This window comes from Vigna unguiculata, chromosome 1, assembly GCF_037176805.1.
Source record: "Vigna unguiculata cultivar grain cowpea cultivar isolate G323 ecotype 2 chromosome 1, ASM3717680v1, whole genome shotgun sequence".
In the NCBI taxonomy this organism is placed as follows: domain Eukaryota; kingdom Viridiplantae; phylum Streptophyta; class Magnoliopsida; order Fabales; family Fabaceae; genus Vigna; species Vigna unguiculata.
Window position 1 is genome coordinate 30,779,628 of NC_140792.1, and position 14,348 is coordinate 30,793,975.

Sequence of the window (14,348 nt, forward strand, 5' to 3'; positions counted from 1 at the left end):
TCGGAGTGTCAAATATTATTAAAATTTTAAATAATTTTTTTTCGGATATTCTGTTTATAAATTTTGGTTTGTTACTAAATGTCAGAGACTAGACAAGATTCATACTGGGGATTTTGTTTGTCACCTTTTTTACATATGTTCTTATTATTTTACCTTTCATATTTCGATTACTGTTTTTAATTATAATAACTGTCAGGATAATTATTTCTAACCGTATTAACTGTTTATAATCATAAAAAATGTGGACAAACGATATAGTGTTTTCAAGTACATAAAATTATTATAATTTCACAAAAAGAACGAGGTAACTGAAGCTGACAAATGAAAACAACCATAAATACCTAAACATTTTAAAACTGTACCTTTTACAGGTTATAATAATTGGGGTCCAAAAATTATTACAACCAAAACCAGTAAAAGTACACTTTAAAGAGGCATCAATCAAACGTGATGCAGACTAATTCAATGAGGAGTAAGAAAATTTGGGACTTAATAGAACAAATGCAGTTAATATTAGGCAGAATCTCATCATTTTCTGAAGAGTATCCAAAAATTAACAAGGCTGGTTTCTTGAATTGGTCAGTAGAGGCAAAACCAGATTAAAGTTATTATTTATGTAAAATGTTAAGATGTAACGATATTTTCCTTAGAACCAAAAACTAAAGATTGTATTGTTGATGTATTGGTGACGAAAAAAGTAGCAAATAAGAAAAGGAAAAGAAAAACAGAACCACTGATGGATGTATACAATAAACAAAGTCCAGTCACCATTTCTACAATCAAAGTATAATGTACAATACTCCAATTTCTCTCTTTTTTTCTTTTTTGGACTACACAATGTGCACCTGTGGGAAATAAACACTCACCCTGTATATGCCAAATTGCTCACACTCGGGATAAAATTGAACAAAAAACTGCACGCTTCAAGAAATAAAACCAAAAACTCATTCTTGAAGAAACCAATCCAACAAAATTTACGAAACCTGACCTCACTACCATTAGCCAAGACTTGGTTGGCTAAATTCCCATCACTGAAGGACAAATAAATAAAACAACACAAATGAGAAACTTACGATTCTTTCTTCAGTGCTCAAAGTGGCCTCTCACAATATCAATCAGAATCGCTCGAGCTTGAGCTTGAGCTTGAGCTGGAACTGGAACTAGATTTCTTACTGTGAGATTTTGCCTTGTCACTGGAGCCACTGTTGGGTACATTTTCTGATTTATCTGCCATAGTTCTGCTAGTTTCTTCAGAACTGGATTCATTCACCTTTGATGAGCCAACTCCAGTTTCTTCAACTTTGACTGAAGTGGCTTTCAAATCCAAGGAATTTGGAAGCTCCCCTTTATTTCCTTCAGATGCTTGCTTTAAAGCAATGTTAATATCTTCCAGAGATCTGGCTTCAACAACCTGAAGGTCTGAATTAGCTTCCAGATGATCTTTAGATTCTTCGCTAGCATGCTGATCCTTAATAGTACTTGGAAGCATAACTTCTTTAACATCCACTCCTTCTTGAAGTTGCTTAAAAGCCAGGTTAACATCTTCAAGTGATCTGGCTTCAAGAACTGGGATGCCCTGTTCAATCTCTTCTATCTTTACATCCTTAGGGAGTGAAAAAACTTGAGAATCTCCAGTTTTCTCATGTTCAGTGTCAGTATGAAGTGATACACCAGCATCATTGACACGAAAGTCTCCAACAGTGTCCAATTCTGACAAGAATCCTTCGTCAATTTCCTTCATGTCATCAAATTCATTGATATTTTCTTCCGTAACCTGAGACATGCTCTCTTCTGAAGCAACTGCAGTTTCTAGCACTTCGGCTTCCTTTTCAACTGCCCCATGCCTATCAACTTCCAAATCCACTTCACCAGAGGGTGACCCGAATTCAGGGTTCTGAGATTTTTCTGAGGTCACCGAAGAAATGCTTGGTTGAACTTTTTCAGTCGCATCATGCAACTCTCCAGTTTCATCATTGGATTTGTCAAAACTCTGCTCTGATTCAACGTGGATAGCATAAGAGCTCTGCAGAATGTTAAGGAAATTATGATCAGTTTACTCAGCTAATTTAGAGTCTTAAATCCATAATCACACTTTTTGTGGAACAAACCCAATGCCAGCAGAGCTGGTATGAGCTTCAGATAAAAACAGGTCAAAAGGACGGAACAAGTTATTCACGTACATCAATCATGTTTGCAGAAATAGTCATAGAATACATAATTCAAACAATTACAACTTGGAAAGAAAATATTCTATCACTTGTACAATGAAACTGAACTTCACATATATATTCTTACTAAACATCGTTATGTGTTTGACATCTCATTCTCATTCTGACTTCTGGGAATCACAGAAAAAAAAAAGAACAGCATATGTTTGGGATCTATTTACTTATTGAAGGGTATTCAATTGTCCATTCTTTAAATTTGAATGGAAAAAATAGAGCTAACTCTACCATATTCAATATCTCAATGTGGTAAAAAAAGGGTAAAAACATCTATTAATACAAATTTTTTTTTCCTTAGCACTTTTTAGAATGAACAATATTTTATAACTTTTTTTTTTTTTTGCAGAGGACATGGACATCAAATTAATTGAAATGTAAAAAATATAACAAGTCTTTTTTATACATATTAACCATTTGGGTTCAAAATTACAGTTTGTTTATATCCTACAAAAGTTGTGACAGGGCATCAATGCTATGTGTAGATTCTGAATATATGTTAAAGAAGATAAGATCTTTTTCTTCCCCCAAAGTGGAAAGTTTGTAGTATAGAAATTTCTTTGGGATGCAGATGTTATCGGGAGTAAGCAGTTATTGCCCCAGAAACAATTCTATGATTTAATGGCTAGTACAGATAAGTAGAATTCCAAATCCCATACAGATTTCGTAAGCATTGAGAATATTATCAACAGCATGTCCTCAAAATTAAAATAAAAACCACTACTATTTCCTTTTATGACATCATCAAGTAATTATCCTTGATAACTAAATGGACCCTCAAAGAAAAAAAAGTTTGGCAGATAAATTACTTAGATTATGGAAGCATACATTGTCATGTGACTTACCTGACTTTCATCATGATCACTAAAAGATTGTGCAACAACTGATTTATCGGAGATTGATTTACGATTCTCCATGTTAGAAGAAGGCTTCTCATCACTTTCATGTTGACTGTCAGAAGTGAAAACAACCACATTCTTATCCAAATCACCTTGCTCCACAGAACTTGTCAAGGCATTACCCTGCTGAATCTGACATATGCCATCATTATTTGATGAATTTTTTTCTGTATGTCCGCTTTCTTCAGGTGGACTAGGATGATCCACTGGTGCTGGCCCTGCTGCTGGTGCAAGATGCAAATCCTGTTGGGCAGGCATAAAGGAACCATCAGAAGATATATGGTGGGTATCAGAAGCCCCAGAATCCAACATTTCATCTGCATCTTGGACTAACACAGACACATTTGCACTAAAAGATCTCGATATTTCGTTGGGCAGTGCACTTTCCTCCAGAGATTCATTATCTGATAGATGTGACCTTTCAGAATCTGAATCTACAGAATTTATATTGTCTTGGTGAAGAATTTCAGAATCAGCACGTATGTGGTCAGCTAATACTAAGTCTGAATTAATCACACTGGTTATTGATCCCAAATCTGAAGACAAATTTGAATCCACAGAAACAGGGATAACCTGAGGCTCAGCCACGGTAGATGTATTAGCTGAAGATAACTCATTCACTGCAACATACACATCTTCAGATTTCTCAGACCTCAACTCATTTTGGGCTTCCACGTGATGTTCGGAAGAGGCTGCTTGAGTTTTATCATGATCAGAAGTATTACTTTCCTGTCTGTGATCATGCACATCCAACTCCTTATCTGCCACATTAGCAGTTTCTACTGAAGCAGGAGGCATTGCCCTCTCGGAAAACTCCAGAGCAGAATCATGAGAAGCCTGGGGACTAGAATCATAAACAGGTTCTACATGGTGATTATCTTCCACCTCACTACTACTAACATGCTGCAAGTTAGATTCCTGTACTGAAACTTGTGTTGAAATTCCAGATTTAGAGACATGATCATCTCCTTCTTGCAAACTCTCTATTTTGTGATCTGGCGTGCTGTCAATTACTTCTGATAGTGAAGAATGGCTTGATCTGCTGTTGTGGCTGTCGCTCTCCTCGTCACTTGGTTCTCTTCTCAAATGTGTTTCCCCTGCATTAAATTGTTCATGAATTTCAACCTCTCCTGCTTCAGGATAAAATGCCACAGAAGGATTTTCCACCCCACCCAGCACTATCTCAACTTCATCATGGAGAACATTGCTCTCCTCAACTTGTATCATCTCCACAGAATCATTTTCTTCAGAGGTGTGGCTTCCATGTTCAACAACATCAGAAGCATTATCCATGTTAGATACCAATTCATTTTCTTGAGACAAGTCCTGCTCACTGAATTTCCTGTCATCTTGATCAATTGAACTCAAAGATTCAGTATCTGGAACAGAGCTCAACTTTGAATCACTTACTTCACTTGATTGCCTGTGAAATGAAGAATAACTTGTTCCCTCTGAAGTCATCCTTTCAGATACAAAGACAGGTTTCCAATCATACCTCTCTTGCCTGGATAACCCCAGTACTGAAGGTCCCATGCTGAAACTTTCATGCCGCCGAAAAAGGGCATCTTTTTGATGAAACACTGTAAACTCTTGTTGAAAACTGTCCCCCTTAAGATCAGGTTTTTCTTCACTGGAGTCGTAAGGAATATCAAAAGGGTTTCGTCTAGGCTGTAGAATAGAAGGAGCAGATCCAGGAATGGGTGGTAATCCCATGGCAGCAAAGGAGTCATCAGGGAAATCAAATGGATTATGCCTGGTTGTAGCAATAGGTCCAACATTACTGGGAATATCAGCAAAGTCTAAGTCTATTAGATTCTTCTCAGACATCAATCTCCTTTGTCTTCTCCTGGCAATAAGATTCTCCAACCGCGTATTCCTTTCCAGCTCTAAATTTCCCAGATCCATGAGGTTCTTTTGGTCATCCTCTGTCCATTTAATGGCAGATTTACTTTCATCTTCTTTGCCACCTGTAGCTTCCTCTTCCTCTTCATCATCGGGTTCATCAATACCATCATCTTCCACATCACCAGGGTTTTCAGTATCATCATCTGATTCGACACTGTCATCGTCACTATTCTGAGACTTCTCAGATGCAGCATCAGAACCATCACGGGACACAAGAGCTGGTTGTGGAGCATCTAGGTCTAGTAGTGGGTGGAGTTCATCAAGTATTGGAATTATGTCAGCCATGGAAGCATCTGGTGAAGAGCTCTCAGCCCCATCAGAACCTGACTCCACCGAGACATTATCATCACCATCGTCATCATTTTCCACCTGTTTCCACGATGAGCTAGCAGAAAAGTCCACATGATCTCTTGGAGATTTCTCATTTTCAAATTCAAAAGTATCATCATCCATTTTCTGAACCAAGACATATTGCTTCTCAATAGCTTCATCATCACTTGAAACAGCTGCAGAAGTCAGGTTCTCTTCATGAATTTCCTTATTCTTTCCCAACTCAAAACTGTGGAGTTCCCTTTCGCCTACCACTTCCCCTGTTTTTTGCTTCTCAGGCTGAATATCCAGCAAGTTTGCATCATCTGGGGGTAATTCAGAACGCAAGTCTTGATCTTCTTCTGTCCTATTATCCCTCTCAGCAACCAAACTTGCTTCCTCAATGCCCCTCTCTTCCACATCACTCATATTCTGTGAATACCCCTTCACAAAGTAGCTCTCATCTCTGTCAGAGAAAACAGTCTCCCCCTCTGAAAACCCAGCTTGAAAGGATGATAAGCTATGAGTAACTTTGTCTTCCTTTTCAACTTCAGGCACATTTGGCTGCCCAAAACTGAGAAGGGTCCCAAGCAGAATAGCAGTGCAGACCAAAACAGGAGATGCAGAGACCAAAATAGAAAACAGAAAAGGAAAAGATCTGTACAACAAAAGCAAGAAACACAAAAACCCCAAAAGGAATGGATGATTGCAAGCTGATCTGAAACCACCTCTGATGGAAGTTACAACAACTTTCCTTATTTTGATTCCAATTTCTGATCCCATCTTCCCCTCTCTGTCTCTCTCCTTTGACAACTCCCCTAATTAAAACCTGTTTTGATTGATCAAACATGAACAAACAAAAAAGGTACCCAAATAAGATCCATTGACCCACCAACACCAGTTCCCTCAAAAAAAGGAAACAAAAAACAGAAATTTATCATCACTCAAACTTAAACGTACCTCAGCATGAATCAAAACAATCTCTCAGATCAATCCAAGCCTGAAAACCCCAGAAATCCAGGAAAAATTATGGGGTGATCACACTATAACCTAACCAAATAAAGGGGAAAAAGGGTATGAAAAAAACCTAATGTTGTAGATAAATGACTCACCTGAGATGATTGTGGAAACAAAAGAAAACAGAGGGTAATTGAGAATCCTGAGCTTTTCAATGTCCTTTCTTTTGTTTACTCTATGTGGCAAGCCATTGGCAACAGGAACTATGAGGAGCTGAACGTGTGTGTTATGTATTGGCTACGTGTATTTGATGGTTTGACAAAGAGAGTGTGGAGCGGCACCAAAAGAAGAGAAAGGGGAAGATTGAAGGTGAAGAAGAAGAAGAAGAAAGAAAAGGACAAAGAAAGCTATGATTACATTATTACAACTAATTTTTTTTTTTATTTTTTTTTTCCTATGTTGCTTTCTCCAAAGAACCTTTTTCACTGTCATGCTTTCTTGTTATTGTGAAATGTATAAAAAAAAAGAGTAAATTCTAGGACTTTGGATTCATGCAAGATTCAATCTTTCATTCATTTCTTTCTTCTGAAAGTATTTATTTATTAAAATAACTCTACTCAAGACACTATCAACATTAAATGTGAATACTTTTAATACAAATTCTAATTTTAATTAATCACATTAAAAGGTATTAATTATTTTCGTTAAGCTTAATACAACTCATGTTAATTTCTTCTATTCGAATAATTGGTTTAGTTCAATAAACTATTTGTTTTTCTTTATCAATATTTTTAAGTTGAAGGTTTTTGTTCATGTTCAAATAACTTTTGTTGTTTTTTCTATCACGTTTAAAACTATACTTTTTATTATCTCTCATATTTTTAAAATATAAAATTTTATTTCATTAAATTTTAAAATATTAAAAATCAGAATACATAAATGTATTTTAAAAGTAAAAGAAAGAAATAAGACCGGAAAGAAACCAGCAAAAATTCAAATTCCAATATTTCATGCTAGTAACGTGTTGTACTAGTATTTTTCACTGACGCGCTTAAATTCTATAATCACGTCTCTTGATATAACATAATTTATAAACCGAATTAAAAAATGTAGAGAATCAAAAATGAATGTTGGTCATGATAATTGCATCCTCGATGACATAAGTTTATTATTATATTTATTCCACAAAACGTGCTTTTTTGTCTGCGTGCTTTTCCAGATTAGTGGTGATCACCAAACGCACTTTTTTAATAAATCTTGGAAAATTTGATTCCTGATTTTCGCCGGCAAGTGAAGTCTTTATGATAATTTATTGAAGTCATAGACTCGCAGAAAAAGTAATTAATATTTACAAATGATTAAGGAAAATGAGAGTGATATTTAACAGAGAAAATATTAAAGTTGTAATGCTATATTAGGATATATTAAATAATTGAATGACGGAGTAATTAAGTAGTATTTAAGAGTAATTATTTTAATATACAGTGAAAATATTGATGAAATTATTGATATTCAGGTCTGTTTGGGACAAAATTAATTTATATTAATAAAGAGTTATATGTAAAATTGATTATTACTATAACAACTAATTATAATCATAATTCTTGTTTCTTCAAATAATTACAACCAGGCTAGTTTTTAAACAATTAAGTTTTTTTATATAACACAAAAATCAATATTTGCATGACAAAAAATTGAAAGGAGAATAATGTTAAAGAATAATCATGCCTGAGATATAAATTTTCATATTTATAAAAACAGTTTATTTTAAAAATAAATTGACTAAATTTCAATTGAAGTACCAAACATCCATTTTATTTCATAAACATATTATTTTTCATGAAAAATGTATTTGGAGCTCCTTTCTTCTATTCTTATTATATTTTAGTATTTTCTTAGGAATTTCATTCATTTCTTGATAAACGTCTTGATGTATATGTACTAAGCATTAACGTTATGTCCTTCTTCTCTGTCAAAAATAAGTTGTACACTTCTTAATCTTCATTTTTAAATTCACATTAAAGATAAGTAGGAATTGACAGGCCATTATGACAACAATATTGTATTAAAATAATTACTGTTTCTTTGTAAGAAGTTGAGAAATGCTTGATTAAAAATTACAAATAAATAAATAAATAAATACTATTTACTAATTAATATATTTTATATTTCTCTTTTTATTATGCCTCTTCGGTTTGAATTAATAGAGAAATTTTTAAAAAAAATGGCATTCATCTGTCCAGAAAATTTAAAAAAAAAAATAGTCTTCATACATTTTTAGTGCTTTTTAAAATTTTCAGCCAATGGGTTTGTTCGATTTTCTAATGTTTTTTTTTTTTTTTTAAATTTTTGACAGAGCATGTCTTTTGAAGTTTACCTTATAAAACGTGTTAAGAGTAAACTGCAAGTCAAATATAAAATTAAAATTCATTTTTAGAATTTATTTATTTACAATTTATTCACTTCTCATGAATGTCCTTTGTTATCCCTAAAGAATATAAGACCAAGATGTTATAAAAGCTCTGATGACACAGGGCCTTACAGAACTAAATAACTCACTTTTTGTCTGTAAATTATGCTTAGCCAGTTAGAGAAAGGATCAAAAGATAAGCAACCTTTTTCCCTTTTTTTTCTCTATCTTTAATTTTTGCTTAAGAAAAAACTTTATGGTAATTTGTATTAATATAGAATCTCATAGTACTAATTAATTAGTATGATTAATTCTCAAGTTAGATGTTTCCCCTGAATGAGTCATGTGCTTTCCTTTCTGTAAAGTCACAACCACCACTAGCCTGGTTTAAAATGCTGATTTGATGATGGAACTCCAGCACCTTCACACCTCATCATGAACTAACAAATATATTAATATGGAAAATGCCTCATCTCTACAAAATTTTCATGTTAGGTCTTGGATTGGACCTCAGTACATGAAAGGGTGGTAGGTGTTTCTCATCATAGCTTCACATTGAACAAAAAGCAATCACAATCACTGAAACACACCCTATCAGAACCCCACCACAACACAAAGAAAGATAGAAAAACTGAGGGAGAGAGGGAAAAAGTAACATGAAAGAAATCTGAAATTTCTATTTTTTGGATTTTGCTGACATTCTAATGCCATATGAGCCAACTCAAACTTCTATCTTTTTCAGTGAGATATGGATCCATGCTGCTATGGACCATGGACCACAAGTAATGGTTCAGATGACACTTTCAAACCTATAATGCATACTGATTGAAGTGTAGTGCTAGTGTAGTTTGAATGAGTAATATAATCCACCTTGCACCTTGCCTATGCCTAGTTTTCTTCTGATTCAGCCCTTTATGTCTTTTTTGGTTCATTAACCTTATTGGATTCATACCGGGAGCAATCTTGCTTTCCATTTGCACTACTGCCATCAGCATCTTCCAAGTTTGAACAAATTGCTATCTCACTAGATGCTTCTTCACTCACAGAAGCACTGGTTACTGAAAGTCCAGGCGATGATGAATAACATAAATCAAATATACGAGATATGTTACTCTCATCTGCTTTCATTTTCCGAGCATAAGCTTCATAGTTGAATCCAACTGTATTTTTCCCACCAAAATAGGATTCCACCTTCTCCATGTCAAGGTGTTCTTCCATCACCGCGCAGCTTCTTGCGTTTGCAGGGTAAACAAATATCACCTTTTTGTGAGTCTTGGTTTCTAGAAATGGTTTCACCATCTGCCACAATGAAAAAACATAAAAAAACACTAAACAAATACAACAACATTGAACGTAAGAGATGTTATTGAGCAAATTTTAACAGAGAAGGAAAGCAACAAACAAAATTACAGTTTGTCTTTCTACTTATAAATCAAAGGAGTCACTTTATCTTATCTATTCTGGTTGGAACAGAAATCAACAAAAGTAACTCCAACTGAGAATGCATAATATGACTAAAGACGGACTGTTTACAAGTTTATCTTCTCTTTCAAGAAACGAGTTTCATGTAGAATCTTTAAGTTTTTACAACATAAATAACGAAAACATCATAAAAAAGTCAAGCAAATGAGAAAAATATTTTCTCTCCTAATGACAAACAACACCAGTAGGAGAATATCATTACATATTCAAGTCTCATCTCACAAAATCCTCACCCCTCCCTTCCCAATGAAAAGTAGACAGTGATGAAGACATGAGATGTTATGGTGTCATACCATCCAAAATGACTCAAACATCTTTGGTGGATTGTAAAAGATTGCAATGCCCAACCTCTCAGGGTAATGAGCCTGCAGGATTTGAGCAGTGTCTCGTGCAACCTTCATAGACAAGCATGATGTGTTCCACCCTTGAAAATCAATGAGCCAAACCATCTGTCCTTGATTGGAATCTGAATTCCATATGGCATTCTCCAAACAGTAAATCAGGTACTTGATTTGCGCCATTGGAGTGTTTGTACTCTAAATTGGATAGATGAAGAAGTCTTAGTCAAAAACACTCAAACTTCAAGACTAAAGCATCAATTAGTCCTTGAAATTGTAAACTACCCTGGTTCCCATTATTGACAAAACTTAGAATAAAACCCGAACTGTAATTTTGGTTTACATAAGTCTTTGGACTAGAATCACAGATATATTTTCTTGAATTTTGTTAATTCTATAGGGATTGAAGTGATAATAAAGCACAACTTTAGAGATTAAATTAACCATATATTCAAGTTTAAATTATATTGACAATGATATCCAACCACAAAATAAAAATGAATGTTGATCTCTTCAATTAATTTAGACTACCTGAACACCAGGTCTAATAACAAAAACATTCCTTCCTTGCTTGTCCAAGTAATCAGCTTTATACAGCCTTCCTCTCTCAGCTTCTTGAGCAACATCACTCTAATTTCATAAAAAGTAGAAAAAAAACAAGATATATAGCAGTTATCTAGTTAACAGCATGCAACTCATCTATGTAATTGACTGAACAAAATAGAATCTGAGATAGAGAGAATTATACTGATGAAGCCATATAAATTACTTGTTTGCAATTACATGGACAATTAGTATTACAAAATGATAGACCTATCCTAGTTACAGTAATTCCACCTATAAAACTAGACAGTGAATTTTAGTTGGGTTTGAGATATATTTATCTATGTTCACATGTTTTTACAGAGTAACTGAACTAGTAAGCATTTAGAAAACTAGCATATTTGACCAACTTTCGTGCTTTGAACTCTAATATATTCTATTTTATTCTATGGGAAAAGATAGATAAGAAAAAAATAACATTTGTTGCACACCCATTGAATCTTCTCAGGCTTGAACTCCAGCCTCCATTTTATGGTGCCTTTCAACATCTTTGCAGTCTTCTTAGTATTATAACTGCGCGCTCTAAGGTATCTTAGAATTGATGCATCCGAACACAGAACTGGGCACTTCTCAGCAATTGGACCAATCAGCTTTTTGACTTCTAGAACCTAAGACAAAAAGGGAAATCAAATAATTTTTCACTTCAGAATTCCTCCGAAAATTTACTCTCGTCTAAGATAAATTAACTGATTGCCTAAAAAATGAAGAATTAATGCAAACATTGGGATGGAAGATAAAATATCAGAGTCTGCACTAATGTACAATAACAATGCATCAGATTTATCATTTCACATTCATAAAATAAGGCCAGATGAATGTCAAGTACCTTTATCTGCTCCTCTTCAGTAGATAGAGTTTTTTCAGTTCCTGATTTTGATCTCTTAAACGACATTTTTCCTTCAAATCCCAATGAAGCTAAAACAACCTGAAAGTATAATAATACAAGAACAGAAAAAAAAAATCACTTCCAGATAATTGGCATGAGTACATAATTGAAGCTCTGCAACAAAAATTGCTGTTAAATGCACTGCCTCAACTTAAAAAGCCCATTGGTGCTAAATTTTGCATTAAAACTTCCCAAAATATCACCATATCTATACATCATCAAACTGATGGAGTACTTGGAGGCCACGGCACACTCCATTGAATCATATTCACTATGAAGAACATAACTAGCATGACCACACACCCTATCCAGAAAACATGAACTCAAGAGCCTGCCAACCCCAAACTACAACCAAGTTCCCTTTCACAACCATCTCATACTCAATGAACTTGGAGAGTTCTACCATTGGCCAAAAGAACAAAGCTAATCTACCCACAAGCCAAAGCCAACAAGTTTATTTAAGGATAAAATACATTTTTAATCTGTCACATCTTTATTTAGTTTCTACATTTTAACTGCAAAAATGTGTTCTTTTAGTAGACAGAAACCTAAAATTACATCACTTCTGATACGAATGTATTAAAATTTTATAGAAACTAAACTCAAATTTGAAAATAATTTTAAGGAATAAAAGCATACTTTTAATCTCCTTCTAACTAGAAGTACTGAACTTTCATCAAACAGACAAAAAACATCACAGTCTGCAGAATGCAGCCAACCCATTAGTCCTTTTCTTATCCAAAAGTTGCACCACACGGAAGAACCTTCTCAAAGCAACACTATAAAGCAAACTACTTAAAAAATTCAAGCAAATAAACACAAACAAAGGAGTGAACATCATCACAATAAATTCCTCCAACTAATACAATCAACAGAGGGATCAAATAAAAACACTTCAACTCATTTCGTAATAAACCTTGCTTCTCAGTTTCACTGCAATATTCCTCAGCAGCACTCTTGTTGCTGGATATTGTTACACAGATTGATTCAGTTGAACTAGTTGCACATGCATCCACAAAGATCATTAAATAAACAAGGATGTAACCAATTGTCGTAACACAAAATCAAACACAAATGCTACAGCAACACAGAAAAATCAAACCAATGGCATCATGATGCACTCTTCACAAGCTGCATGAAATGAACAGTGTGTGCAATGAGAACAAACTTGAAGAGACAAAATAAGTTTTGAGAATATAAGAGAAGAATGAGGATCACTAAGAAGAAGAGGAGGTGAGGTAGGACACGTGACAAGCACAGAGAAGTGTAAGAACGTAAACAGTGGAAAATAGTCGCTTGAGACGCGGAAAAGACAAGAAATAACTAAATTTCTCTCCATCTTATAGAACATTCTAACCAACATTCAACTCGTCAAACTAAATTAAATATAATTCCAATAAATTGTAATAAAATATCAAAATTAGAAAAAAAAGTAATTTTTTATTTAATTAAAATAATTATAATTTATATCTACGACATTCGAGTAGAAATCTTACAAATATCTTTTACATAAATTTTCTTTTTAATTTTTGTCGATAAAAGGTGATTGAAAAAATAATTTTCATTATAGATAGTCTTAGGTTCTCATAAATTAGTCGTATATAAAATTGATAAATATTACATATGTACATAACATATAATAACTCAAAATATTATCAGAATCGCTCAAAATAACATTTCTTTTTTCTGTCTTCAGTTTTTTATGTTTAAAACTGAATTTACCACAACATACATTTCATGTAATATCATTCATGACTGTTGAGGTTATCATCCTAAAAATCAAGAATTTAGTATAGAGAATTGTTTCCGGTGATATTGACTTTAATAAACTAAGTATAATAAATTTGTTGACTTTTATAATAATTAACTTAAATATATGTGTTGCATTAATTAATTATCTCAACCAATAATAAATCAAAATAGCCTTTTACGATATTGGTATCCACCAGGATACTTTTTTTAAAATAAAATTTTGTGCAGATGATATCTGACATAAAATTTCATTAGGCTTTATTAATAAAAAAAATCGAGTTGCGTCATTTAGAAAAAAATAATAAAAAAAAAAACTAAAACAACGAATTCAATCCAAGCAATGGTATTGGATTTATTCAAATATGGTATTATTGTCAAGTTTATTTAAATTAAATAGCTTATACAAATCTCCTATGAAGTTTAAAAAGGGTTAAATGTATTTTTGATCCGTTTGAGTGAATTTTGGAATTAGTCGCTTTTCAAAATTTTATACCAATTTAGTCCTTCTTACCAAATTTTGTTAAGTTTATTTGATATTTTAAACACATCTTATGATAATATTTGAGTTAACATTGAAACTAAAAT

At 33.5% G+C, this 14,348-nt stretch overlaps 2 protein-coding genes across 3 annotated transcripts; both read right to left on the reverse strand.

Annotated features, from left to right (window-relative positions):
- Window positions 1-719: 719 nt before the first annotated feature.
- LOC114194920 (uncharacterized) lies at window positions 720-6,696 on the reverse strand. The gene is made up of 4 exons (XM_028085325.2): window positions 6,448-6,696; window positions 6,296-6,335; window positions 3,068-6,164; window positions 720-2,023 (listed from the first exon to the last, which is right to left on the reverse strand). Exons 3-4 carry the CDS (start codon window positions 6,116-6,118, stop codon window positions 1,112-1,114), a joined length of 3,963 nt encoding a protein of 1,320 aa, XP_027941126.2. The 5' UTR covers window positions 6,119-6,164; window positions 6,296-6,335; window positions 6,448-6,696; the 3' UTR covers window positions 720-1,111.
- Window positions 6,697-9,152: 2,456 nt separating this feature from the next.
- Window positions 9,153-13,302, reverse strand: LOC114164359 (uncharacterized). 2 transcript variants are annotated; one of them, XM_085665366.1, is made up of 7 exons: window positions 13,114-13,302; window positions 12,928-13,007; window positions 11,952-12,050; window positions 11,557-11,733; window positions 11,054-11,152; window positions 10,478-10,720; window positions 9,153-10,001 (listed from the first exon to the last, which is right to left on the reverse strand). In XM_085665366.1, the coding sequence occupies exons 3-7, from the start codon at window positions 12,015-12,017 to the stop codon at window positions 9,615-9,617; spliced, it is 972 nt and encodes a 323-aa protein (XP_085521492.1). In that variant the 5' UTR covers window positions 12,018-12,050; window positions 12,928-13,007; window positions 13,114-13,302; the 3' UTR covers window positions 9,153-9,614. The 2 variants fall into 2 exon arrangements, with proteins under 2 accessions (XP_085521492.1, XP_027904802.2); XM_028049001.2 differs by having other exon boundaries at window positions 12,928-13,302.
- Window positions 13,303-14,348: the final 1,046 nt, after the last annotated feature.

Excerpts from the sequence above, each read along its gene's own strand:
- LOC114164359 (XM_085665366.1), bottom strand. The coding sequence starts at position 12,017 with ATGTCGTTTAAGAGATCAAAATCAGGAACTGAAAAAACTCTATCTACT. Across the intron at positions 11,153-11,556 it reads AGCCTGAGAAGATTCAATGG|AGTGATGTTGCTCAAGAAGC; the intron begins GTGTGCAACAAA and ends TTATGAAATTAG. Across the intron at positions 10,721-11,053 it reads TTATTAGACCTGGTGTTCAG|AGTACAAACACTCCAATGGC; the intron begins GTAGTCTAAATT and ends TATCCAATTTAG.
- LOC114194920 (XM_028085325.2), bottom strand. The coding sequence starts at position 6,118 with ATGGGATCAGAAATTGGAATCAAAATAAGGAAAGTTGTTGTAACTTCC. Across the intron at positions 2,024-3,067 it reads GTGATCATGATGAAAGTCAG|AGCTCTTATGCTATCCACGT; the intron begins GTAAGTCACATG and ends AACATTCTGCAG.